Source organism: Ornithodoros turicata, chromosome 8 (genome assembly GCF_037126465.1).
Source record: "Ornithodoros turicata isolate Travis chromosome 8, ASM3712646v1, whole genome shotgun sequence".
NCBI classification, from domain to species: domain Eukaryota; kingdom Metazoa; phylum Arthropoda; class Arachnida; order Ixodida; family Argasidae; genus Ornithodoros; species Ornithodoros turicata.
Genome location: NC_088208.1, coordinates 23,428,399 through 23,456,336, shown reverse-complemented (window position 1 = coordinate 23,456,336; position 27,938 = coordinate 23,428,399). Strand labels below are relative to the sequence as shown.

The window sequence follows — 27,938 nt, the reverse complement described above, 5'->3', positions numbered from 1 at the left end:
TTTTCTAATTAACTACACCACCGACTGGGATGAAATTTGTGCCGTTTTTGTACTGATTGCTTGGATTATCGAATAGCAACGCCAAATAAAGTTCGACCTATGCTGCTTTACAGTTGAAACTTGAATGCTCCCAACCTTATGTGGCGCAATGAACAGACGACGAAAGTAATGAGTAATGCCACGCTGTATTAACATGAGAAGTTGATGTCCTGAGGCTGGAACACTGTATTACTTGGTTGAAATGCAATGCATTACCATTACTGATTACTTGCTGGCAATCATTACCATTATTCCTTACTCAAAAGTAATGCATTACTTCCCACCTCTGGTCACAACACTCCGATAAAGCGCTCCACTGCTCTATCCTTATCTCATCGAGAACGATACAGCTTTCCTTTGTAACTCATCCTCACTGACATGTAACGGCGCGTGCTATATAATAACGGCGTTATCGGCCCTTGCGGCCTTGTACAAGGTTCGACGGAACTGAAAGAAGAGGAAGGCGCACGGATACCAAAGTCCCGTTTGATAGCGACACTGAGAAAAATACACGGATGCCGTCACTTCCAATATTTTTTAGTCATCGGAGTCACGTAAGTGGACGTATCTTTGTATGTATTTTCTCTTCTCACAACGATTTTTGCAGCGCATTAATGTGGTTGAGAGAATCTATTATTTTGTTGAAACATAAAAATAATACTCGGGCGAGTTTGCGTATGCTTGACGTTGGCAACAGCGTGTCCATGAGCTCGGGAAATGACACAGTCGCGCGTAACACACAACGGACAGTACGTACGGGACAAGGCTCAAACCAGCAACGAAACTTTAATACAGGATACTTTAGTATCTGCTGTATCCAAGTTTCAGTGCCTGGCGTGACTTGTATTTATTCACCTTATTTACAATGTATTTCTTGCTTTCATTACTTGCTTGCTACACACTACTCTCTTACTCACTATTTATACTTGTCTTTCCCCCCAAGCTCAGGGATACGTTGCCAGCGGCAACCATATTTTGCGCGAATCTATAGACCTCTCCATGTTTGTGACACAGATGACGTCATAGTGTTCGACAGCGCCACCAGTTTGGTAGAGTTGAACTACTCTGGAAGGGGCAAACAAGGTCGTGCCCGAAAGCCACGGTCTTGAGGGGATTACGATCACGACATTCAGTCGTACTTTTCTTCTAATAGTCCTTAGGAGGCAGAGAACAAGTGCCCATTGGCGGTACTTGGCCCTCCCCTTCCGATTTGTTTCGGTTTCAGTCTGCCTACCAACGTCATGATGACGTTTGTCGTGTAGAGGTCAATGGACCTTTTTCACAACGGCGCATGCGCGTGACCTTGAGCCGCCGAAGAGGGTTATCTCCGTCTTCACTAGGTGGTGTAGTATACGGGACGACAGAAGTGGGGACCAGTGGGGAGACCGCACGAACGGTGATAGCTCGCCGGTCCCTCTCTGGACTGGTTTTCGTCCTTTGTGCTACCCACGTGAATTTGTTTCGGCGCGCGCCGAACATGGTTTGCTGGAAAACCGCTGGGATATACGACGCGTATGTGAAAAAGATGCATTGCAACGACAAAGTGATGATAGGTCATCGACTTTCATTAACTACAGAACATTGCTAGCTGTAATCAGACAAACATCGCGCTCTATTAAACAGTGGGAGTTTGTCAGAAGTCACCAGTAGTGGGATCTGAACCAACACCGTCCAAGTTCCTTTCAGAGATCAGAGATGTTACCAGTCACCGCACAATACCCCCCCCCCCCCCCCATCAACACGTCAAGCCATGCAAGGAAACTGAGGGACATCGCACTCTCCTTCAAAACATTCTCACTCACATTGTTGCCAGTCTTATCCACATTCAGCACCACATCTCATCACATTCACCACATCACATTCTCATCCACATTCACATGGTCCTAGCGTCCCATGATTGGCTAGAATCGTGTTATGCGGTGAAGTTCGTGTTGCGAGGCAACAGAACATAGAATGAACACGTCTCCGGCGTTGTTAACGGTGTTGTGTCTACCTCCCATGTTTTATTGCCCCGGCTACTAGCACACATATTCTGCCCCACCAAGGCATGCTAGCACTGTTAACCAGGATTTCCTTCCGATCGCGATTTTCACCCAGCATCATACAATGACATCGGCAGTCTGCACTAATATTATGACTTCGCTTCGGTACCATCCATAACTACTTGCCGTACGCGTCAGCTTGCAGATAGAACCGCTAGTGTGTATCAAGGCTCACCAGATTCAGATATCTGTATGCCGCGCAGATATGAAAATGTCAATCAATGAAAAGACGCTCATATGGTACCCATGGTGACATCCTATGGGGAGTCAGGGAAATTATGTGGATTTTGTGTGTGGATTGTTCGTCCCGACTGTTCAGTCAGCGAGCACCGATTTTGTTAGTTCCAGTCCTCGGAACTTCTCGTATTTATTTTTCTGTTCCGGAAGGAGGATAAGCACGACTATAGAGTCAGAAGGACTGGCCGCAGCGCGGAGTAGCTGTGCACAAATATTCACGAACGCATTTGACGGACAGAAAGTGTGAGTCAATGACTTTTTGTCAGACACGATAACTGGTTGGCTCGCGACATATGGCACCCGGTACCCAGGTAGCCCTGGGTACCCTGTGGTACTTTGGTATGGAACTCAGCCTGTGGAACCAGGTGAGTGCTAGAGGATAAAAGCGTCACTTGCGGCTTGAATACGGAACGAATGCTGTTTTTTTTTTCTTCTTAAATGTAGGCAAGTCTGCAACAGAAACCTTGCATATAACGCAGCAGGTGCATGGCAATGAAGCCGTAACCACACGAAACAACGTACTCGTGGCATGTGTTTGTGATTATCCGAGGAAGACACCACCGCTATATTGATTCCGACCCCATACCGCGCTACTCTAGCAAACACCTTCCAGCTGTTGTATTGACGCTGTCAATGTGGCAACCTATATCTGGGTCTACCTATTTATGTATGAAAGGTAAATAGCGCTCCGGTAGACGACCATGATGCTTGTTGACAGATTCCTTTATCCTGCGCGACTTCGCAGTTGTTTGCCTACCTCCCTATCGGTCATCATGAGCCAAAAATGCTACGGGGTTATCTATAGACTCAGTGTATGATATCCCGTTTTCCGTGCGTGTTTGCAAAGTTCTGCCCGTTTCCCCATCGACCTTCTAGATATCTCCTCCATGCTCTCTCACTCCCGTCCGCTTTTCTTTTTCCTTTCCCTCACAGAATACGAAATGCCAAACGCACGTTCATGGCCTAAAAGTTTTTTTTTTTGGGTAACATAGCAACTGGGCTTCGACAGCAGATGTACATCATTCCACAGAAAGTGATGTAATAAGATGTATTCAGTGGCGTAGCCACGGGGGGGGGGGGGGGCTAGGGGGGGCTCGAGCCCCCCCCCTACCTGCCTCGACGGACCTACGCAAATCGCGCAAATCCGAGGAGAAAATAATATATGAGGGGGGGGGGGGGTGACAGTGTGACGATCGCGAAAGTTCTTACAGTTCCTGGCGTCTATCTAATCGGCACTTTTGAATGGTTTTCAAAGTGTGAGCTTTTCAAAATCCTTCCGAGCTCGTGACACCGCCTCATTGGACATCACTGTGTAATCGTATTGTGAACGCCTCGGTCGAGACTGGGAAGTACCCGGGTTCGAATCCCGGTGCCGGCTGTGCTGTCTGGGGTTTTTCCTGGGTTTTCCTCAGACGCTTTCAGACATATGTCGGCACAGTTCCCTTAGATGTCGGCCCAGGACGCACATTCCCCCAGGGCGTGAGTCGTGACGTTGCCCACATACGTGAGGCCGACAACGGCAAGCCCTATCGCTACCACCACCACCACCACCCAAATCAATTAGAGGTCGGCCCAGGACGCACATTTCCCCAGGGCGTCAGTCGTGACGTTGCCCACATACGTGAGGCCGACAACGGCAAGCCCTTTCACCATCACCACCACCAGATCAATTACCGCATTTTGAGGTGTGCACAAGTATTGTGTGTTGTCTCACCCAGGATCAGCGGGGGGGGGGGGGGGCAAATTTTCGTATCGAGCCCCCCCCCCCCCCTACCTTGGCGGTCTGGCTACGCCACTGGATGTATTTACTGACAAGCGGCTTTGTCCTCGACTTCTTTAACTATGTAGTAGTATTAGAAGTCATAGTCCCTTTATTGTACTCCTTCCGCTTCTTCTTACCCTCCGCAAGGCTTCACGTCACTCCTGTTCTGGCACACGTACATTAACCGATCACATCATTAATCAACCCGCTTACAGGAAAACACGTAAACACCGAGGGCACGTGCGTCGATTGGCGCGAAGGGTGACTGTACAAACAAAAACGCTTATAACGAACAGGAAATACAGACGAGGGCGTGTGGTACATCAGCCGGCAATGAAGTTCGCTTCTTTCCTGTTTGGAAACGCGTACCCGGTTCGTAGAATGCTCGACGTTCGCTGCGAGTCTAAAGTCGGTACGTGGATATTAGTTTCCTTACGAGTAATCAGCGCTAAATAATACGAAAAACACTGGAGCTTCGCTTAATTTATTAGGGTAAAAACTTTCGTATAGGAGACCACACTTCATCGGGTACAAAGAACAGTGGAGCAGTTTTACATACATAGTACATACATATGCAAACATGATGACTACGTAGACCATGGAAGGGTAGGCAACGCATTACACCTCGGTAATAAGTAATGCTAATGACATTATATTTTGGCTGGGTAATGCGTAATAACATTACTCATTACTTGAGACGACAGTTTAGACATCGGTTCATGTCAGCAGCTACAAATTGAGCCTGGTACAATCAAGGAAAGTCCCCAATCGGGACAGCGTTCAGTATGAATTAACATCAACTCATTCTAGGCCGCAACTAATCTTATCTGGGGTTGCTCATTTAGATTATGCATACTTGTCCTCTCTCAAGCTAGAGATGTAAAGGGAGGAAAAAAAAACAGAAATATTCCTGAAAAAAAAAACTATTTTTTTTTCAACAGCTCAAAGGTTGAAAAAAAAATTCAAGATGGCGTCTTTCGTGCACCAGCACGTTGTGCGGTAGCTCAGTTTTGGTTTTACATTCAGTCAACAAAGTACTTCGATGAGCAGCAGCGAAAGATCGCCATTGTCGTTCATCTTTTTGGCTTTAACCGCAGGGTTCATGGAATTTTTGTAACATAGTTTGTTCGCCGCCGATCGAACGCTGGATGCACTTCTCTAGGTGCGAATCGAGAACCGCAGGAAGTGGGCTAAATAACAACACGGAGACATCTCCGCCAAAGCGACACGTCACCGTCTGGGGAGCAATCTCAACTGCACTTCGCACCACCGCCATCTTGATTGTTTTGAACACGGGATTTGTACGTTTCGCATCATAACTTTGCACTGCGATGCTCAATCCCTTTGAAATCTACAGGGATTGAATGTCCTTCAGAGCTTTATATGTAGACAACACAATGTTCCCCTAGCATGTGCAGCGTATAATTGGAGGAGCACGGCACGCTGGCACGGGTAGACTTTTATGGGGTAACACCCTGTATATACACATGTAATTAAACAACAAGTAACACGCGGTTAATAGTATCTCCATTATTTTCATATTTTTCCAAATTTTCGGAAAACAAAACTAGAAAAACCTGTTTTTTTTTTCTTCCGAGGTTCAATTTTCCGGAAATTTTGCATCTCTACTCTACTCCGCACATAGCGACTTCGAAACAACTCTAATAGCTATCACCGGTAATGTGTAACGAAGTAGGAGTCACGTCTCTCTACAGTACGCCCTTTAAACACCACATAACGGTGTATTAGAGACTGCTGTGAATATATAATGCCAAAGCAATATGTCATTAGTCATGCGTTACAAAGCATGAAAAAGTAATGAGTAATGGGAATGCATTACTTTACAAAACTGTAATGAGTAATTGGAATGCGTTACATAATAGAGGTAAACTCTCCGCCTCTGGTTGGAAGTAGCGCTCGTGTTGTCGTGTTCCTCACTTGTGTCCAGTCTTCCCAGCGCCTTACCATCGCGAAGGCGTGCTTAAAGGGGCACTAAAGTGGAAAAATTTCTCTTCGCTGAATGAGAGATGCCGTTACTTTGACACCAACATAAAAGGAACGGGAGTCATCCGTTGCGTTCTTTCGTGATTTATGAGCGAAAGAACATGCAATTTACGTTTTCCTCTTTACCTCTCCTTCTAAAGAAGGCTGACGATGCGGATCGCGCTCTCCTTGATCTCCGCAAACGATTTGTCCAGTCACCGCGGGAGATCGTCTGAGGAGACCAATGCGAGACATCTCTGCGTTGTCGCGCTTCTTGAGGAGGCGGAGAGAAGGAAAACGTACAGATCTCTCTAATGCCCGTATCACACGAGCAGTATTCAATGATCATTGAAACCGATCGCCATTTGACATGCACGTAGCGCCATCAAGCGTGTAACGTGCCAACCTGTCAGCGAACATTGCATCCAATGCTCTTTGGGAAGTCGACGTGTTACACGCTTGGTGGCGCTACGCATGTTCAATGGCCATTGGTTTAAATGATCATTGAAGACCGCCTGTGAGACAGGGGTATAATACCCCTGTTTTCAATGATCGTTCAAACCAATGGCCATCGAACATGCACGTAGCGCCATCAAGCGCCACCAAGCGTGTACGTGTCGACTGGTAAAAGAGCAATGAGTCCACAAGTTGTCAGGTTACACGCTTGATGGCGCTATGTGCATGTCCAATGGCCGTTACTTGGAATAGTCATTGAAGAGAGGGGCATTATACCCCTGTCGCACGAGCAGTCGTCAATGGTCATTGAAGCCAATGGCCATTGAACATGCTCGTAGCGCTACCGAGCGTGCAATGAGTCGACGTCTCAAAGAGCATTGAGTTCCATACTCCCTCACAGGTTGTCAGGTTACACGCTTGGTGGCGCTACGCATGTTCAATGGCCATTGGTTTAAAAGATCACTGAAGACTGCCTGTGCGACAGGGGTTATAATGCCCCCGTTTTCAATGATCGTTCAAACCAATGGCCATCTAACATGCACATAGCGCCATTAAGCGTGTAACCTGACAACCTGTGAGCGAGCATTGGACGCAATGCTGTTTGAGACGTCGACACGTTACACGATTGGTAGCGCTACGAGCACGTTCAATGGCCATTGACTTCAATGGTCATTGATGACTGCTCGTGTGACAGGGGTATAGTACTCTCTCTTCAATGATCATTCCAACCAATGGCCTTTAGACATCTACGTAGCGCCATAAAGCGTGTGACCTGACAACCTGTCAGCGAACATTGGATTAATGCTCTTTGAGAAGTCGACATGTTGCACGCTTGGTGGCACTATGTTCAATGACCATTGGTTTCAATTACAATTGAAGACTGCCCGTGAGACAAGGGGTATAATACCCCTGTCTTCAATATGATTCAAACCAATGGCCACCAAGAGTGTAACGTGTCAACTTCTCAAAGAGCATTGGATCCAATGTTCGCTGACAGGTTGTCAGGTTACACGCTTGATGGAGCAAGGCGTATGAATGCAGTTTCAATGACCGTTGGTTTCAATGATCATTGAGGACTACCGCTGTGACAGGGGTAAAGTGTCCTCCTACCACTAAGCAATTCTTCAACAACATCTTCGGTTTTGCGCACAGCAGAAACAAAACAGTGAACTTGTGAGAGTCACTTTTTTCGTCTTCCAACTCACATGCTCAATTTCTTGGTTTTTCCCTTTCCTTTCTTTCGCTTCAGGACTAGCAGGCATCATGAAAATTCTGGGCATCGAGTTTGCACCTCTATTTCTTCCCGTCGCACGACGTCTTCAGACAGCTGCAGTTATCTATACGACTGCTGGATTCATGTTGGGAGGCCTTCTGTGCACTCTTCTCTGCGTGTACCTGCTGTTCTTCACCCAATACTACTTCGTACCACTGATTTACCTGGCGTGGTACATCGTCGACAGAGAGACGCCGAAACGGGGTGGCAGGGCGAGCGATTGGGTTCGCCGATGGAAGCTATGGAAATACGAACGGGATTATTTCCCCATAGAACTCGTCAAGACGGCGGAATTGGATTCCAATAAGAACTACATCATGGGTTATCATCCTCACGGCATCACTGCCTTCGGAGCACAGTGCAATTTCGCCACGGAAGCTACGGATTTCAGCAAGGTGTTTCCCGGCATTAAACCTCACCCGTTGACGCTCAACTTGAATTTTAAGTTTCCTTTCACCAGAGAACTCCTCATGTTTTATGGTAAGTGTGGAAGTTCTAAAGAACGCGCTTCGACGTATTTCACGACGCGAACTTGGTGACCGATTACTAAATAGAACTTGAAGGCACGCAGTGGGCAAAGAAAACGTCCATCATGAAGCGAGTTTTCTTGCTCATTACTGATGACGAAGTGAGTAAATCCACGTGCGGTTTATTCATATATTTTAGATAGCTAAGTGGGCAATCAGTCAACATAGAATTCCAAGAAAAGAAAAAAAAAAGGAAAAGAATCGTATCCACGAACTTGTGAACGTACTGTGCTTTCCAAAGGCTCAAGAGTGCAGGAAAGCTTCCAAAGGCTCACCTACCTGTTGGAACGATGACATACATTGCCGAATTGTGTGTTCCAAGCTAAGTTCAGGCTTACTTACTGCAAGCTAGTTGCAGATGGCTCAGTGCATTTCTATTGCATCGTCACACACGTAGCATTCTGTTGGCTAATGTTGTACCGATCGGCGCTAAGGTAGCGTTCGCAGTTTAGCCTCACCAGCGGGATTGTAACTCCCCTACGTTTGAACTTGGTGCCGGAAAAAAAGTAGTTCCAAATTCTCACAGCGCGTCCTGTTATGTTGCGTTCCGAGGGCCGCAGCAGTACAGAGTACAGGCCGCAGCGATGACGCAGCAGTACAGAGACATGGACAAAGAATCGCACGGCAGCAGCGTACTCACACCTTGTTGAAATTTATTGGAAAACATTCTTATATTATTGGTATTATTGGACTATTATATTGGTCTTGCAGGGATGTGCTCTGTGGATAGAGAAAGTCTAGTGTGGATCCTGACGAAACAAGGGACGGGGAACGCGGCCATCATTGTCATTGGTGGAGCTCAAGAGGCCCTATACGCTCATAAAGGCAGCTACGTGTTGGAACTCAAGAAAAGGAAAGGGTTTGCCCGATACGCGCTCAAGTGTGGGTACGTAAGCACTGGTGCTCCGATGAACGGAAAAATACGTCCTGTTACGTATAAGTCGTCGCGTATCTGTTACTTGTATGGTTATGCATCAATTTATATTTATATCTGAATATGTTAAATAATATTTAGTGAATTCAAATATTATATTAACTGATATATTATTTATTGTTTACTGTTATATTACTTATTTATATTAATTTGTTATTAATATAAATTTGTATACTATACGCTCGTATTTATTGGTTGTACATTTTAGTCTCTGGGAGTTGGACGCATTGCGAAAACTGCTAGTCCCTATTATCCCTAGTCCCTATTAGGGAATATTTGCAGTGCTGGCGAGTAAATTTCAGGGTCAGACGACAAAAACGGGGAGTAATTGGTATTTAGGGATCTAGAAGCTGCAATTTGATTTCCAAGTTACTTCTATATTTGTTAGAGTGGATTCTGTACACTCTAAGAGATGAAAAGGTGGAAGCAATTGCAGTTGTTGTCCCTGAGGTTGTCCCTGAGGTTGCAATTAATCCCAATTTTAATCCCCTAGAAATTAGTTTACAGAACTGCAAATAGTCCCCAAAACTACGCATAAACTTCCTTGTACCCGTATTTAGTCTCCGAAGGGACTAGTGGTTGTGTCCATGCATCTGCTGCTGTAAAGGAGGAAAATCACCCCTTTCCCTCAGTCTATACGTATTGTGCACCAACACTGCTTAAATTAATTAGAGATTATTTTTAGACACTTACCCTAGTTCCAGCCAATGTAAAAAGTGCGCTAAGTGAAGTAGAAATTAAATTGAATTAAACTCAATTGAAAGTGTCACAAATAAGAAGCGCGTCCTCAGTTTTCAACAAATCAGGATAGAAAACCTCATCACTCGGCATAATGGTTGGCGAGAGCTTTTTAGGTTCGTGTGTGTGTGTGATGACAGACAATATCGCGCAAGACGTTGCATATCATATCATATAACATCCGTTCGAAAGATAGGCATTACAGGATATTTCGTGTCTAAAACATCTAAATACATCATAAAGCGTATCTGAAACATTTTCTTCGTAGGGCGGACCTAGTACCTGTGTTTTCTTTCGGGGAGAACGATATCTTCTCTCAAGTGAAGAATCCTCCGGGGTCAATACTGAGGAGGTTTCAGGAGTCCTGCAAGAGGCTCACCACAGTGTCCCCAGTCGTGTTTTACGGCAGAGGAATCTTCCAGTATAACTACGGCTACTTGCCATACAGGTCTAGAATCGTCACAGTCGGTGAGGATCATTATTGTTCAGCAATAAAATCTTTACACTCAAAGGGAGGAAAAAGAGTAAAGAGGAGAACAATGACAACTTTTAATCCCCTAAATTGCAATAGACCTCTACCTGTTTGTAAACAAATGACGTCATAATGTTCGACAGCGTCACGTGTTTGGTAGAGTTGAATTACGTTCAATGCTAGTGGCGAACAAGGTCGCTCCCGAAAGCCACGGTCTTGAGGGGATTACGATATGGTCTCTGAAAGGGACGCGACCTTCGGTCCTACTTTTAACAGGATCAGCGAACAATTGCCTACTACAGCGAACAATTGCCCATTCGTGGAACCCAGCTCTCCCCTTCCGATTTGTTTTGGTTTCGGTGTGTCTACCAACGTCATGATGACGTTTCTCGGGTAGAGGTTTATTACTCCCCATTCCAGTCCACCGCCTCCCTACCACTGTCACACAGGCAGTCTTCAAAACCAACGGCCACTGAACATGCGCGTGGCGCCATCTAGAGCGTAATGCGTCAATCTGTCAGACGGCATTGAATCCAATGCTATTTGAGAAGTTGACACGTTAGACGGTAGGTGGCGCTACGCACATGTTCAATGGCCGTCGGTTTCGATGATGATTGGAGGCTGCCCGTGTCCCCAACACTGCAAATAGTCCTTACATTTTGCAAATTCTCCCCAGAATGCAACAGCATACGCGTAAATATGTGCTCTGCGGGAATTTGATTATGCGATGCAATGTAATTAAACAATTTGCTGTCTACGTTGTAAGAAATAGTGGATCTTTCGTGAAAAAATTGTGCTCCATGCATATCACAATATTTTATAAGATGACATATCAATTCAATTCAAAGTACTTCCGTTCATGACAGACTAGGTGCATAGGACAGTGAGGACAAAGCACGAGATGTATTCATCTAGTCTCGTGGATTTAGTCCTAATGTCTGTGTCAGTCAGTGCATCTATTCCCCAGGAGGGCCTTTTCTCCGAGACTGCGCAGTATGTCCTGCTATCCGGAGGACATGGATGTATAACTATGCACTGTTTGTAGTAACTCACACTGTCTTCCAGTTGGAAAACCAATCAGCGTGGCAAAGGTGGAAGAGCCTACGCAAGAACAAGTGGACAGTCTTCATCGGAAGTACGTGGACCAATTGAAAGAGCTCTTCGAAGAACACAAAACGAGATATGGCGCTGCGAACTGTGCCTTAGAAATAATCTAGCTACGCTATGCAACCGCCGCTGTGATTGTGCAGATATCCTGCAGGTGATAATAAAAGATGGACTGTTTCGAGGACAATATGGTGCCGTAGTTCCGGTCTACGTTATTATGCAGGGTGTTTCACCTAATGAGATAAAACATCGTACGAAAACATCACTGGTCTGAACATTATGGGGTCAACGATATTTATCTCGAGCGAGATTTTACGATGACTCCGGAGCACTTTTATGTAATTTGAAATTGGAGAACTTGAATATTCCCGATTCGACTCGGACTAGTCAACCTCGAGTGATTATTTATTTATCCCATGGCAAAATACATTCACTACTACCTTCACTATTGACACTGGTAATAGCGGGGGGGATGCGAAAACCGTCGCCTCGAGGCGCGCATCCGCGGTTGTTGCATTTCAATGACGGCAGTGTCTTTTTTTTTTTTTTAACGTAAAAATATTCTGAGGCGTTATGTCGTCCACAGCCGTTCAGGGGAGTGAAAGGCACAGCAATGCAAGCGATGTCACACTATAGGATTCTCTGCGTGTTTCGATTATGGCTCCCCATAGAGGACGTCGGCAGATACACTAATACTTATTTGCAGATAGAATGCGGATATCGGCGGGCATCGCACAGGCGCGTGGTTTCATCCGCATTTCATCCGCGCGGAACCTTCCTTTTAAGTTCCGTGTTAACGCCGCGAAGCAACTGTGGCTATGAACAGCGTACAGAGGGACAGAGGACAACAGGAAGGAGTGGGGGACAGGGGGCGAGCTGATTCAAAAACGTCATCCTTCCACCAGCAAACGAAGCTGTCGCGCGGATCTGTGGATATAACCGCACCCGCGCGCAGCTCTAATCATTAGCATGTAACCTCTCTGGGCCTGCTTCGCTGCCGGAGTCGTTGGCAGTGATGTCAGAACTGGATGTATTTTGGTGTTCGCGGTGCCGATTTTCCGCGCATCAATTTCCCTCTGTACTGTAAAAAAAAAGAAAAAAAATCTTAAAAAAATGCAGTAAAAAACTGCGAAGAACGGGGTAGACTATCGCCACTACAATCATCATCATCATCAAAATAACGTTGTTGTTGTTTGCTGTAAAACTTGGAATGCAGATTCACATCGCTGCATATAATTGTCTCTCACATTTATTTGGAGGAGACTGGAGACGCACTGCCTCAAACCCTTTAAGCGGGCACTAAAGTGCAAAAGTCTCTCATCGCAGAATGAAGGGCGCCGTTACCTTGAAAATAATACAAAAGGAACGGCATTCATCGGTGGCATCGTTCGTGATTTACGAGCCAAAGAAACAAATTTACACTTTCGCTCGTCCTCTTCTTCTCAGAAGGCCGAAGGCTCTATTGGTCCCTTCAGAGGATTTGTCCAATCGTCGCGCGGCATCGTTTGAGGAGACCAATCCGAGGCCTCTCCGCATTCTCGCGCTTCTTGAGAAGGAGAGGGAAAGGGAAAGCGTACATTGCGTTTTTTTCTATCGATCACAAATCACGAACGACGTAACGGAAGAATCTCGTTCCTCTTGCATTGTTTTCAAGGTAACGGCACCCTTCATTCTGCGATGAGAAATTGTTGCACTTCTGTGCTCTTTTAAAAACCCTAGAGATGCCCAACACGTACGCGGTGGCCTCCACCGTGCACAAATCTGAAATACGGGATCTTGTGCAAGCTTCATTCCACTTTATCGTGCACATCACATTAATCGAACAGATCACCGTATTAGCGCAGTCGCTCATAATGAATCATTAATCACTCATGCCTGTCAGCTTAGACAGGCACTTCTCTTTATTTCGTGCGATCGTGCTTTAAAGCACTTCACATTAGCAGGACCGTGCCCGGGCCGGCGTCCAATTTCGTTATGTCCTCGAAAATTGAGTGTCAGGGAATATCCCTGTCATCTTCACTCAGATTATTATACCGTTCCACGGTGTCGTTGATCGAGACCAGCGGAACCAGCGAGCACTTATTCGATCGAAAAACGACAGGCAGATCACGCGGTAAACAATAGTATCGAGATAGAACGAAAGATTAAATTTAAATTTCCTTATTCCCAGATTTCTCGACATGGCGTCATTTATCTTAAAGCGTCTGATGAAAATCCCAAGGAAAACAACCAGACAGCACGTTCGGCGCACGGATTCAAACCCGGGTCACCTCCTATAGTCATGTCCCTGAGAGAATCTCCTGGGGACATCGAGGTTTAGATGTCTTGAGAAAGTCCTATCACGGACAAAAAAGAGACCTAGAGAGAGAGAGAGAGAGAGACAAAGAAACGCGCAATTATGTGGCACTGGGGAGTTTTAACTACCGATTATTATCTACTGAATGTCTCAATGCAAACGCAGTAAGAAACACAAACGGTATATTGATGATGATTTAACACACCCAGCAATTCCTGGCTTCAATGTTGTTTGTGTTCGTAATCGATTCAAAGTTTCTTACCCCCCCCTCCCCTTCATTTTGTTTCACAGGCGAGCAGGGCTCTCGAATGTGCGGAAGCTCGCAACACAAGCAATATAATTGTATCTCTTTTCTATTTGAGAGGCAACACCACTGTCTTCCTAAGAGTTCTTAGTTGTCCTAGGAGCTTTTATATTTCTTTCTTTTTTTTTTTGGTTTTTGAAATACTGCACCTGTTATTCGTTCTGGGAAGTACGAGGTACAAACAAAGAGGAGCGTACCGAAAATGAAATGTGTGGTGGGTATATGCTGATATCTACTGAAAGTGTATGCTCCATTTAAAAAAAATAAAAACATCGGTAACCGCTTCACGCCATCATCTCTACCAAGCCTCTCAGGTAATGCCCATGTCAGTAATGAACGGACGGGCGTGGCGAAGTGGATATCCGCTGGACCTCTGCGGGAGAAATATCTCACTCCCACGGATCCACATCCGGTGTACCAGGAAGGGATCTCCAGCGGATGTCTAAACACATTTGTCATTTAAACACATCCAGCATCAGGCAGTAGGAATATCTACGAGACAACGGTACAGATATCGTGAAGATGATCAAATGTCTAGTGTCGAATATTGTCTGGATGTCTACAGGATATATCATGGTTGTATGGGTTGTCGTGTTCCACCTATATAGAAACGGCACGCTTAAAGCCCCACCATACACTTGTTCCTATCGGCTACAAGTAGTGCCCCGACATCGAAACTACAGGTGTTCTATAGGCGCCACCTGGTGGAGGCTGCGTGCAGTATAATTTCCCCAGCGGAATAACTCATTCAAATGGAGTAACTCTGCCAGGAAAATATGCAGGGAGACAGAAATAGCTTTTGAAATACGGGCAGCGCGGCTAAAAGTGGTCCATTGCACATAGTCATACAATAGACATCTCGCTGTATACGCTGTGCAAGTGCGTCTCTGCGCATGAGAGGAGGCAGTGAGAGGGAAGAGGGAGGGCGCCGCCGTAGCCAATGGGGCTTCCCGAGTGGAGTAACCGGGAGAGGGGTATGCGCAGAACGCTCGGTTACTTGCAGAGCGTATACAAACCATAGTTGCAAACAAATGACGTCATGACGTACAACAGCGCAGCTCACTTGGTAGAGTGGAACTATCAGGGTAAAATATCAATAAGTACCAATACGCCACATCATATTATATTTAATAAGGCGGCCACATTAAATGATGGGATTTTCACATTACAAAAATTTGATGTAATTTCTTCGATATTTTTTCTTTGTATATTTGCCTGGTTCTGCCCCAGACTTTTTCGGACGCTTTTTCTTCGGACGCTTTCAATCTTTTCGGACGCTTTTTCCAAGGGTGGCTACCAGGCTCTCCATGTTTGTAAGCCTGAAGAGATCGCGTTTCTCTCACGCGATTACGACCATTGGATAGGAACCTTGTTTACTTTCATCGGTGCACTGAGAATAATAAGAGCATGTTTACTGGGTAGAGGTCTGTTTAAATTATCCTTCTCGTAAAGCCGGATAATCGGGCTAAAGAAATGAATGAAATAGCTACGAGACTTTGCTCTGCACGAAGAAGTTGAATCAAGATAGTTTGAACGAAAAGTCAGTGGCTTATTGTTATTATTATTTTTGCTTGCTTATTATTTGTGTGTTTGCTTGATAGACAGGCATGCATGCCAGCATTCAGAGTTCATTCTAAGATCAATAAAAAAAACAGTGCTGGGGTAACGAGAGCGACAAGACACAAGTAAATACTGGACTGACAAACACTTGTCCTTTTCGTCCGCCAGCACTGAGGGTTTCATTGATTTTAGAATGAGGTACCAAACCGCCCAGTTTTTTTAACTTTATTCAGAGTTCATTGGTTTTGGATATGAAATATTCCTACTCTAATGAATTCCTACTCGAAATGAATATTCCTACTCTATATTCATTATGGGCTATTAATGGCCTATCATGGTAGACTCCATCACTGGTTCATCACATTATTCAGATCTTTAAAAAGCCGTAGGATGGAAATTTGCATGTTTTTATTTCGTTCTCTCTCTCTGTTTGTGTTTGTGCGTCCGTCAAGGAGAATCTCATATTGGACGTGCCGTGTGATACATCGTGTTATATTTGCACGATGAACGAAGCGCATGGCAAGCAATCAACAAGTGGCAACACCCTTCGTGTGCCTTCGATCCTGTTGCTTTGAACATTCAGTGGCTTGAGCGCGAACTTTTGGTCCCTGTCCAGGATGTTCCATCACCATCCATCAATTTGCGTTACCCGTCTCCTAGCTTTCTTTTACGTAACTTATATTGGCACCGCACTTCGGACAGGATCCCGACCTCGAACAGTCTGCTCGTTACGCGGTATACCAGTAGGTCATGGGTGAACGTGTCCCTCCAGCTCAGGGGTTCGCAACCGGAGGAGTATTCCCCCCTTGGGAGGGAGGTATTTGAGTGTGGCATAGTATATAATTAGCGTATCATTAGCATAGTATATCTCCCCCACGAGGAACACCTGGATGTCACGACGACCTCCTATAGGTGCGCGCGGTACTGGAAGGCATATCTAGCGACAGGGTCCCGGGCAACAAAGGACACTTTCACTTGGAAGAAACAACAGAATGCATTTAACTTTTATACGTACATTACATTGGAGTTAATATAAGGCGTTCAGGCGTAAAAAAGGAAAGGGGACGAAGAAATGCGCCATCGTGCGACGAATGTGGGCACCGTAGGAGACGCCCTCACGCTGACATGGAAAAGGTACAAGCTGGTTGGGTGGAATCCCGCAACAGAATTCAGCGTAAGAAGAGATTCTACGCCAGTAGAAAGAGGTCTGCGCATTGCAACTGAAACAATTAGTCCACGCCGTCTGTTCACTGTGCTTCAACCTTTTTCATTTTGAACTGCGGTAGAAGTTACCCCCTAAATGTTTATCTAAGGTAAGGTAAGCCGGCGTCCTTCACGAAAATCACATTCTATTACGGCGTCCCAGCAACACTGTGTCTGCACGCTAAGAGAGCCATGGAACAGAATACTGCTCGATGGCATCCTCTGCGCACATCGCGAACGCAACGAAAGCACACTTTACAGGAGTCAGCCGCGGACGGACGGACGGACGGACGGACGGACGGACACTCGCTTTTTTTAAAACTTCCGTCTTAGCGCCGCGAAGCAACTGTGGCTATGAACGGCGTACAGACGTAGACAGATAGAAAGAGGGCAGTAGGGAGGAGTGTGGGACAGGGGGAGTTAGTATGCGTCCTGGGTCGACTTCACTGGGAACTGCCCACATTCTTCTCGAAAGCAGCAGCGAGTGTAGGAACACGTTGTCCTTTATGGAGTAGGCAGCGTAGCTCGCTGACCGCTCTGACAAAAAAAAAGGAATTGAGACTGTCCACAGCAAACTACATTATCTCAGTGACGCTATGAATGTGGTTCGTCATTCAAGGAGCAGTCTAAGAATCGTGTAGCAAGCAGTCGGTTGCTATAGGAACGTGACAGCAACAATGCTCATGGGTGGAAATATATGTATCTACACACACACACACACACACACACACACACACACACACACACACACACACACACACACATATAAATGGGATGGTGATGTGGTGGGACATTCTGCGCCGTTATGCTGGTACACTGCCCCATTGCGCTTGTGGAAGGGATGAGAAAGTGATGATGATGGAAAGTATGTGTGATATGTATCTATGTATGGATGGATGTATCTGAAACGTCGAACTGGCCCCGTTGGTAATACATTGCAACTAAAAGCCATAAAACGACAAGAAGAACGAGTCAACACAAGTAGCGCACAAGCAATGAAGAAGTGTCTGTGTGAATAAACTTCTCCGTATTATTTTTAGTCCATCCAACTCCAAACTTCTTTGTTGTTAGTACGGTACTACTTCTACTGGTGTTGTTTCGCCGTTCTCGCGGCCGTAGCGCCTCTAGCTGCTACGTATGTATGCAGTTGTATTTCTGCCATTAGGAAACAGCCGTGTGCGACACGATAATCATCATTGTATGTATCACTGCGCGTATGTATACGTTGTTGCGTCTCGGGTGAGACCGCTCTCGAGCTGCTATTGGCTGTTACATACAATATGGCACTCACTTCATTAACAATAAAAGCTTTTTGGCTTAAAAGTACTACGATGAAGGAACGAATAACCAAGAGACACGGGACACGAAGACAAGCACAAGAGGCTCTTGTGCTTGTCTTCGTGTCCCGTGTCTCTCGGTTATTCGTTCCTTCATCGTCATGCACCAGTTAGTCTGCGCCCTATCTCTTTTATCAATTAAAAGTATTAGTTCCGTACGAATCACGGTCGTCTGGGCTCCAGGGATGTCTTCAGTCTGCAGGTGACTGTCCGGTCAGAGGAAAGAAAAGGTAGCTGATCCGACCGTGACCTGCTGTTGCGCCCACATTGGAGACATGTTGATAGGTTTGGCGGATTAACTGTACATGGAGACTTTTGAGAAGCTTTTCAAGGATCTAGTCGTATGCAGGAAGAAAAAGTTGCTCGGCGTCAGCCGGTCATTCTTGTACGCAAAGAGGCTCTTGAGTAGAGAAATGGCCCCGGGAAACTCGTGTCGCAACAACGTTAATGAACTCACGTCAAATAAAGTTTCAATTCTAAACAACAACTGGCGCGGCGTTACGAGAAAATCTCAGAGGGTCAGCGCACTCGAAATAAACATCGAAGTGCACCCTTCATCCCGTGTTTCCCCTCGTGGCAACACGAGAAATGTAAACGCTTTGACGAAGGCGGTTGGCAATGACAACGCACTGTTTGCTCGCAAGCCCGACAGCAAACGAACGCGTTCCGGTCGCACTCTGCCCAAACTCTGAAATGAAGTGAAAAGGTGCCTATTGATGCTTCGAGCCCTATACTCCGGCGTTGGAATGTTTACGCTTCCAGCGAAGCTTCAATATCCAAGTGTGGCTCGGATAGCACTCTTATTTGTGCATGCAACGAAGGGCTGTACACAATACCCTTGGAATGAAGCGCCCGTAATAAATTCAAGTAACACAACGACAGCGAAAACAGGGTACTGTTGTGCGTCGTGCATCACGTACTCGCGTCATCATTATGACTTGAGGAAGAATGCAGCAATATGCAAATAGTCTCTCCAGCTGGCTGGTAGCCACCTAGCGGACCCCAGCAGAAGCACTCAATGAATGATAGTAACAGCTAGCAGACGACAAACATATTTCGCGCTGACCCGAAACTGCCGCAACTTCCCTTCGTGCGCGATGGAGTTTCCAGGCTTACAGAACTCGAACTGCAACAGCGCTGTTCGATTCCGCAGTGGAAGAAGTGTGTCTCGTAGAAGGAGGCATGAAGCAGAACTCAGTGGTTAGCGTGCTGGCCATAGCGTGCTGGTCCAGGTGCCGGCTGTGCTGTCTGGGTTTTTTTTCTGGGTTTTCCTCAGACGCTTTCAGACATATGTCTGCGCAGTTCCCTTAGAAGTCGGCCGAGAAAGCACATTCCCCCAGGGCGTCAGTCGTAACGTTGCCTACCTATATGTGAGGCCAAGAACGGCGAACCCTTTCACCAGCACCACCACCGCCACCACCACTACCAGTGCGATTTATTCATCGGCAATCATTCTTTTCTCCGCCATCTTGAGGACGGCGCGATCGCCTCTATGGGTAGTTGGAGAGGCCAAAAGAGATTATTCAGAGAGGATGGTCATACGCACGGGCATCCGTACGCGCTCACTCTCGCACAATGATCTGCTATTCGGGATTCGTGGGTTGTGGGATGAAACACCTCAATGATCATCATCAAGACAAAGGTCGTGGTGTTCATGAACTGTTAGCTGCTAGCCAATGGAGCCAAGTGCTACGGAAATGAAAGGCCGGTGTCGTGTGATACGTACATTGGCGCCGCTCCTGGCCAGACCTGAATGGCAAGGATATCTCCAAGAGCTTCGACGGTAAAACGTGCTAACAATGAGTTGTGCCAAGACAGTGAGTTGTGCCAATGAGTTGTGCCAACTAGCACTCTCAAACTCTAAGGATTTGCAGTAACCTTCAAGGACAAGCGAAAACGAGACCGTTGTCATTTGTGGACAGCACAGTGGAGGAGGAGGAGGAGGAGGAGGAGGAGGAGGAGTACGTGCCACAAGTGCCCCACATATGGGACGATTCAGGAAGTTACCTTTCGTAAGCTTGCATATTCGAAGAGGAGTTATTAGCAGCATTTTATCGCAGCCGATGGGGTAAAGATGCTCGCGACCTGCGGACTACGGACTCGATATCGTCGGGGCCCATGGCTCCCAGGTAGGGCTGCCGCAACAGGCAAGAGACTATCCGTCACATGAGTTACATGTCACGGTCGGGGTTCCCATTGCGCTGGTGCAATGCCGAAGTCCAGATACAAATGTAATCGCCACATAGAATTACCGTCCGAGTGGACGACTAAATGTGGACGTCGGTGATTCTGCCCTTTCGTTTTACCTTTATTTTACGTTTACGAGTTGTCTTCATATTATTCGAAAATGTCGAACGCGTTCCCCATGTTTGGTGAAAATCGGGGATGCCTAGAACGTACCATTCAAATCGCTTACCTCTTCTTCGGATCCCTTAAATGCACTGCCTGTTATATTACTCGTTGTCCCGCATTCTGCATTGTGCACATTGTGCACATTAGTGCACATTGCAGTCTACGGTAACTTCGAGACACGTTAACTCCTACAGGTCGACTCCTGCAAAAAATCTAAAGGTGCGTGTTTGTGACTGACTTATGCCTGCGCACGACATCTCCGTGTCACAACGTATACATATAGTGCGCCTGCGGATTTCGAACATTTGCTCGCACGCTGATCATATTGCGAAAACACTCGTCGGAGACGGTGCACTTAGGGCCAGGGTTGAAAAACATTCGGATATTTTTAAAAATATCCTCTCCAGTGGGCTTTTTCTTGATAAAACCAGGATATTTTTGGAGAATATAGACAAGCCTAGAAATATGACACAGAGTAAAAACAAACGTGTTTTGCTGTTCTTCTTAATTTCGGGCGACCTCTCATAGTTTATGGAACTGCCTGTCCCAGTAACACTGAATGAGTTTTCATTGTTTTCCGAAACGTGGAGTTCCTTGCACGCCTGGGTGAATAGGTGTAGACGCTACACGCATGAATTAGCTGTCTTACTTCAGTTACAATGCCTCCGGGAAGACAGAAGAAAGCCTCCCCCTGAATGGACAGAAGTAGGAGAAAACGGGAAAAAAGTGAAATCGGAACAGTTAAAAAGTCAAGTTACAACGTTTAAAAAGTTAGCAGTTAACGTTGTGCGTACCTGGGCTTTTGTAAACAGCCAACGCTACAATAAACTAAAGCGGGAGTTTTCCGTGTGAGTTTTCCATTTGGACAAAATCTCTAAAAAAATCTGGATTAAATTGTGTGGATAAAATCTAAAAAAATCCACCGGATGAAATCCATGTATGTGGATTAAATCCAAACAACCCCGATATTCGCGTTAACAAAGCATCTCATTGAGCCTTCCCGTCTGCGTGGCGTCCAACATCTTCTCGCATGTCCCCTCTCAATATGCGGACTACACTATCTTTCATATATCTATCTTCCTATCATCTACCTTTCATACATTGCTATGTTATTCCATAGTCCACATTATACATGTTTCGCCAACCATTGTTTATGTTACAACTCACAAAACAGGGCACGCGACACCAGAGGAACGCTGTCAGTCTGGCGTCGAACCGATTCCATTACCCAACCGTTAAGGTCCTGTTAACGGTAGTGTTGAAAGAGCAAACGAATGAAAGGTTCCGGGTAACATAGCAGGAAGCCAACGTCGAGGGAAGCCAGAAAATCCATTAGCATTCCTGAGTACACCGGTGTCCTTTGACTGTGCAGCGCTGAAATCGGTAGACGCGTACACGACTTGCAAACCTTATAAGCTTCGCTCTTTGGAGGCATTTTTGTCTGCGTTGATGTCGGGTAAGACACGCGTGTAAGTGTCCCATGCTTCTGACAGATTTTGTAGCGAAGCAAACAACAAAAAATGTAGTTTCACGAGATTTGGCAAACATAATTTCAATCCCACGACACGTGTCGCAGAAAACGTGTCGTTGAATTATAATAAAAAAACTACACCACCTGGAATCATACAGTCAACGCCATTTGTTCTTACTAGGTTTTTGGCACCTGCTGATGTGAATGTCGTGTAACGTAAGTTCAATTATGTAAATTTTTGCGAACTGAACTGAGAAACTTGCCAAGTAAAGATCACTTTTTTACCACACTAACGTGAAGAGCGTGCCGAATTTACTCAAACTAATGATAATTGACAGGGATATTGAGTAGCTATCCCATCGAAAAAAAAAAAGCCGAACTTCATGTTCTACGGAGCTCCCAGAGGATAGCGCGCGACGAATTTTTGAGCCCAATCGTTGTCAGCCCGACGAAAGGAGGTTGGAAACCCAGCCCACATCGGCATCGTAGAAAGAGATAACACAGGGATGGCTTATCGCGTCCGGCTTCCACTGTGATCATTCCTTCCCTCTCCAAATTTCAGGAACTGTCACTTTTTCTACTATCACTCTGTGGGCTGGGTTTCCAACCTCCTTTCGTCGGACTGACAGCGATTGCGCTCCAAAAGTCGTCGCGCGTTATGCTCGGGTGCTCCGAAAACCATGATGTTCAGCAATTTTTTTCAATGAAATAACTCCTGTCTATCACTGTCAATTGTCATTAATTTGAGTAAATTCGGCACGCTCTTCATATTGGCGGGGAAAAAAAGTGACCTTTACTTGGCAAATTTCCGAGTTCAGTCCGCAAATATTTACATAATTAAACTCACGTTACATGACATTCACACCAGGAGGTGGCAAACACCTAGTAAGAACAAATGCAGTTGACCGCATCATTCTAGGTGGCGTAGTTTTTTTTTTAAGTATAATTCGAGGACACGTTTTCTGGGGCGCCTTGTAGATCTTCGTGCGAAATGCAGGAACAACGTGAAAGCTCGCGTAGCTCAGTGATTAGCGGGCTGGCCATGTCACGTCGAGTCTTTCAGGTACCCGGGCTCAAATCCCGGTGCCGGCTCTGCAGATTTTGTGAGTTGAACTTTTTGGCGACGACTGCTTTTGTAGGTCCCCCCGTATCTACAAATATTGTTATACTGTACTATATTGCAAAGTTCTCGCGGAGCTGCCAATATTTTGCTATATTGTTCTCCTGTAGCTGCGAATATTCTCCTGCTGTATTGTAAATTCCCCCTGGAGTTGCGAATATTCTCCTGTTACTATTCCAAAGTTTACCCGTATTTGCAAATATTTCCCTGCTGTATTGTTAAGCGCCTTGTATAGTCACAAATATCCTCTTGCTGTGGTATTGCTAAGTTCTCCCGGAGTTGCAAATATTCTCCTGCTCCTACACTCTTAAAAAAAGGGTGTACTTTAACTCTTTTTTTTTTTGCTACGTATATAACACCATTTTGGAGAGTACCATTACGCTCAAAACGGTGTCTCCTCACTCCCTCAAGGGAGTAGCATAACACCTTTCTCCTTACTGGAGAGTAATATTACTCCCCGGCGTAGGGAGAAGGTGTTACGCTACTCCCTTGAGGGAGTGAGGAGACACCCTTTTGAGGTAATTGTACTCTCCAAAAGTATGTTATATATGTGGCAAGGAAAGGAGTTAAAGTACACCCTTTTTTTTAAGAGTGTACTCGTACTGCGGTTTTTCGTACATTGAATAGAACTTAGTTAAGTGAGTCGCCAGGAGAGCTCAGTTGGAACCCCATAATGAAAGTGAAAGTCAGATATCCACTGGTGAATCTCAAGAATAAGGACTCCATCATGCTCAAAGTACCTTTGAGTACCGCTAGACTTTGAGTACTTTGAATACAAGGTACCGATCCTAGCACTGGCATTTAAGGTTTGGTGAACTCTTTCTACTGCCTATACTTTTCTCATTGGTTCACTTTCATTTGTGTATTTGGATGCATCGCAAAACTATCAACCCACACAATCCACCAGATCGACCACACAAACCAAGTGCACAAGTGACGGTGCATGCCCTACGGCGGAACCCATGCTGCTCCAGAATAACAAATCAATATCTCAGTATCCCAGGTGGCGCTGAAGGGCGTTCAATAAATAAATATGATGCCAAGTAACGTCAGTTGTCATACTTGGCAACTATTTGCAACGACAAAAGTGTGTAATGAATAACAGAATACAATAAATAAAGCAGCATAACTGTACTACATAAAGACTCGACTGCATATAGGAAGCAGAAGGTTGCTGACTCAATTATTCGATAAATTTTCCTATGAGACGCATTAAAGAGAGTGAGCAAATGAAATAACGTCTCCGCGAACATTCCTAATAGAACCCACAACTGAGCTAGAAGAATTATTAACTTGCTACAATAAGGCCGTCAAACGAGTGACTACAAGGTCAACACTGAATGAATACGGAGCCGATCTTACTTAACCGTTTGTGAAAAATGACACAAATTTTCACAAACGACCCTGCAGAGAAACAAACGCCTCGTTCATCTCTCTCTGAAAGAAGGACATAAGGTACTCAGTGTTCCATATGAACAGTTTGGCAGCTACAGCTACACGTGACCGTTATGCTTTGCTTGCGCTTTCGTCTGGCCACAATGGACAGGCCCGTGTCGTAAATATACTCCCTTTATCGACCCTTTACGGCTGCACAGTGCAGATAGCAGACTTAACGGAAAGACCATTTCTGTCCCCTTTTTGCCCTTCGGGACTCTGCGAGCGGACATTGTTTCTTTCGCGTGCACAGACGTCTTGCAAAATGTGAGATATTCATACATGTGCATATCTATGTGGGGATTGAGAAAATGCTGCAAGGAAGCAAGGAAACGAGATCAGGAGCATGAGTGCGCACTCTAAAGTGTATTATGCTCAGATCGTCGCGAAAGTGGTCCGATTGGCCGTGGAGTTTCGCAACCAAATACTTTGAGCGAGAAATTTTTTGGCCTGGTGAGAACAGACCGCCATAATCTTTCGTCTTTTCGTCACATATTTGATATATTTGTAACCGATGGTGAGATCTCATAATTTATTTATTTATTGTTGATACGTTAGAAGCCCGAAGGCATTACATAACGGAGGTGGGCACACGGTATAAGGATACAGAAAAAATGTAGAAGAAACAGAGTGCATGATAAAATGGACATTTGACAATATGCAGAAAAACAAAAAGTACCAGATACTATAAGGTATATACATATAGACGGAATACACAACAGCTAGAGATACAAGGATGCAAGGGTGATACAGGATGCAAGGATAACACGAGACATGACTCGTCATGTCACTGCATGTTTCTATACTTCACGTGATAGCCTACTGAACCGAAAACCTTCCTCAGATTTTAAAACTGGCCATAACACGACGCTTTCACGCGTAAATGTTATATAGTAACTGTTGTTACACGAATTTATTCATTTGTGTGTGCATGCTACACCGTAGAGGAGGCCTCAGAAGGGGCACGCGTCAACAGCAACAGTAGCGTGTATGAACACGTGCACGGAATAATAAGTAGAAAGATGCACGTGACTGTGCAGACAGATGTACTGCCAATTGAATTTATTTACAGCAATACGCTGATGGACTATGGCACAAAAGGTCCCAAAAAGTTATTTAAGGAAGGGACAACCCCGGAGCAGAAGAATCCGAAGAGCCGAAATACATGATCCACATAGGAAAGGATATCAGGGCATTTCGACATATATTTAATATTAGGCCATTTAATATGAGACCTAAGAATATAATTTCTCAGATGACAAGAATGATGCTCCGTGCACTTGTGAAATACTGTAGAATATATATATATATATTTTTTAGTGTTACAAACTTGTCAGATTTCGGATTTTTTTAAAATGATTCAATTCAATTCAGCTTTTATTTCATTTAGTGCATGTGTTACATTACTTCGGGAGTGCAAATAACGGGCCAGACTTCGGGTCTCCACGTCACGCCTGTACATTATTTACACCGTACGCAGAAACATCTATTATTGGCATTTTTGGAGCGTCACTATACTCTGAACGGAAACCATTCTAAACGGCTTTAAGGTACCTCGAATCCACTCTCTCCACATAATGGCCAGAAACCATCAGCATTGCTTATAACCAAACTCGAAATGACGTATTCGAAGCAGAAACTGCGTTTCACAACTTCCTTTCTAGCTTTCATTCCGCGGCCGCTACTTCTTTTTATTTATTTATTTTTTTTTGCTTATTCCATGCTTCATGCAGACGTAATGCTTCCCTGCCACGTTACAAAGCCATGCCGCAGAACACTTTAGGGGAATTCGGCGCTAGCAGAGCCCGTCAAAGCCAACATTCCCGTAGAAAGTGCACTAATGTACGTTTCTCGCTGAGCAAACGAAAATCTCATTCGAATGTTCCGCTATAGGTGCCCTCCGTTCCATTTCGAATTGTCCTGTTTATGATGATGATGCATCGCTCTCGTTTCATCATGCGCTGCAAATATAGGGGCGCCAGGTTTAAAAAAACAAGCATTTTTGTTGTTCTTTTTTTCGATCCAATCCAACGCCGCGGCATTCTATGTCGATCAGTGGTTTGGCGCTGCTCTAGATTATCGCGCATGAAAAGTACAGCACTCAGAATACTGTGTTTTGAACACTTCTGTTGGTATTTTTATACCTTACTTAGTACTGTTCCCGAAAGGTGTTTGTACTCTACTTTAAATATCTCCATTTTCAGTACTTTCTGCACAGTATTATAATTACTTTTCGACAATCTATTTGTTTTTAAACCACGTGCCATTTTACGAACAATCTCTTTCTGTGAACCTCTGTGAACCTCTATGAACAAACAAGTCCCGACGCTGTCTGGCTTCTTGAACGTCTGACACATTTTTTTCAACGGCTCAGCATTTCATTTCAGTTCGCTTATTCGTTTATCCTCAGATTTGGATCGTTGTGTGGATTGCAGGGCGGATTTTATGGTGGATTGTGGTGAATTATGTCGAGCCCAGTGTTATACGCATGCAATGTGGTTGCCGCCATATGTATCGGGAGTACGAATTCATTTCGAATACCTAGAACAGTGTTGCCCGTAATCTTTAATTGTAATTTTCTAATTAATTGCACAGTCGATTGGAATGAAACTTGCGCAGTTTTTGTCTTGGTGCCTTGGACTATCCTATCGAATAGCCACACTAAATGACATTTGATCGGTGCTGCTTTACAGTACCTTTAACGGAAACACGCCGTAGCGTCTTTTCAAGGCCCTGGATCACACTGAGCCTATTCCAAGGCTTCAACTGGTTCTCCCGTATGAATGGATGCACACGCCCGCCTCCTTCCGGTACCAGGGTGCAGCTGAGGGAGAGAAAGAGGCGCTTCCCGGTTCCGTAAACCTTTGTCCACCAGTGTGCTGAGTAATGAGGAGAAACACCGGCTGCATCTTTGGGTGTACCTCGAAGTAAAGTGATCGAAATCCCCGTTGCAAAATAAACTGCAGGAAATAAATGTTTCGCGGTCCCCCTACTGAAAATTACCTGCTTAAAATGCACAGTCGCGCGCGGGAAACTGTCAACAGCGAACTTAAACTAACCTGCGAGCACAAAACTTGGACTAACCTAGTGATAAATTAACCCACATGGTGTTCCGGCGTGTCATTTTTTAACTCTTGAGATAGGGTAAGTTTAACTGGGGTGTGATGTATTGTAGCTAGGTGGCTGCCCTTAGGGAGCCTGCAGCTCCAGTTCTTTCGCGTTAAAGTATAATAATTGGGAGTGATGGAATTTAGAAGCGGTCTTTTATACTGCTGTGTTTTAACCAAGCAC

General features: G+C 45.3%; 2 protein-coding genes across 5 annotated transcripts in view; one reads left to right on the top strand and one right to left on the bottom strand.

Moving 5' to 3' along the window:
• The window catches only part of LOC135366725 (protein CWC15 homolog A-like), a 161,754-nt gene that overhangs the window by 8,764 nt on the left and 125,052 nt on the right, over positions 1-27,938 (bottom strand). The window lies entirely within an intron of this gene.
• LOC135366723 (2-acylglycerol O-acyltransferase 2-like) lies at positions 476-11,757 on the top strand. 3 transcript variants are annotated; one of them, XM_064599563.1, is made up of 5 exons: positions 476-611; positions 7,769-8,272; positions 9,031-9,205; positions 10,260-10,459; positions 11,529-11,757. In XM_064599563.1, exons 2-5 carry the CDS (start codon positions 7,783-7,785, stop codon positions 11,678-11,680), a joined length of 1,017 nt encoding a protein of 338 aa, XP_064455633.1. In that variant the 5' UTR covers positions 476-611; positions 7,769-7,782; the 3' UTR covers positions 11,681-11,757. The 3 variants fall into 3 exon arrangements, with proteins under 3 accessions (XP_064455633.1, XP_064455632.1, XP_064455631.1); XM_064599562.1 differs by having other exon boundaries at positions 477-593; XM_064599561.1 differs by lacking the exon at positions 476-611 and adding an exon at positions 4,394-4,492.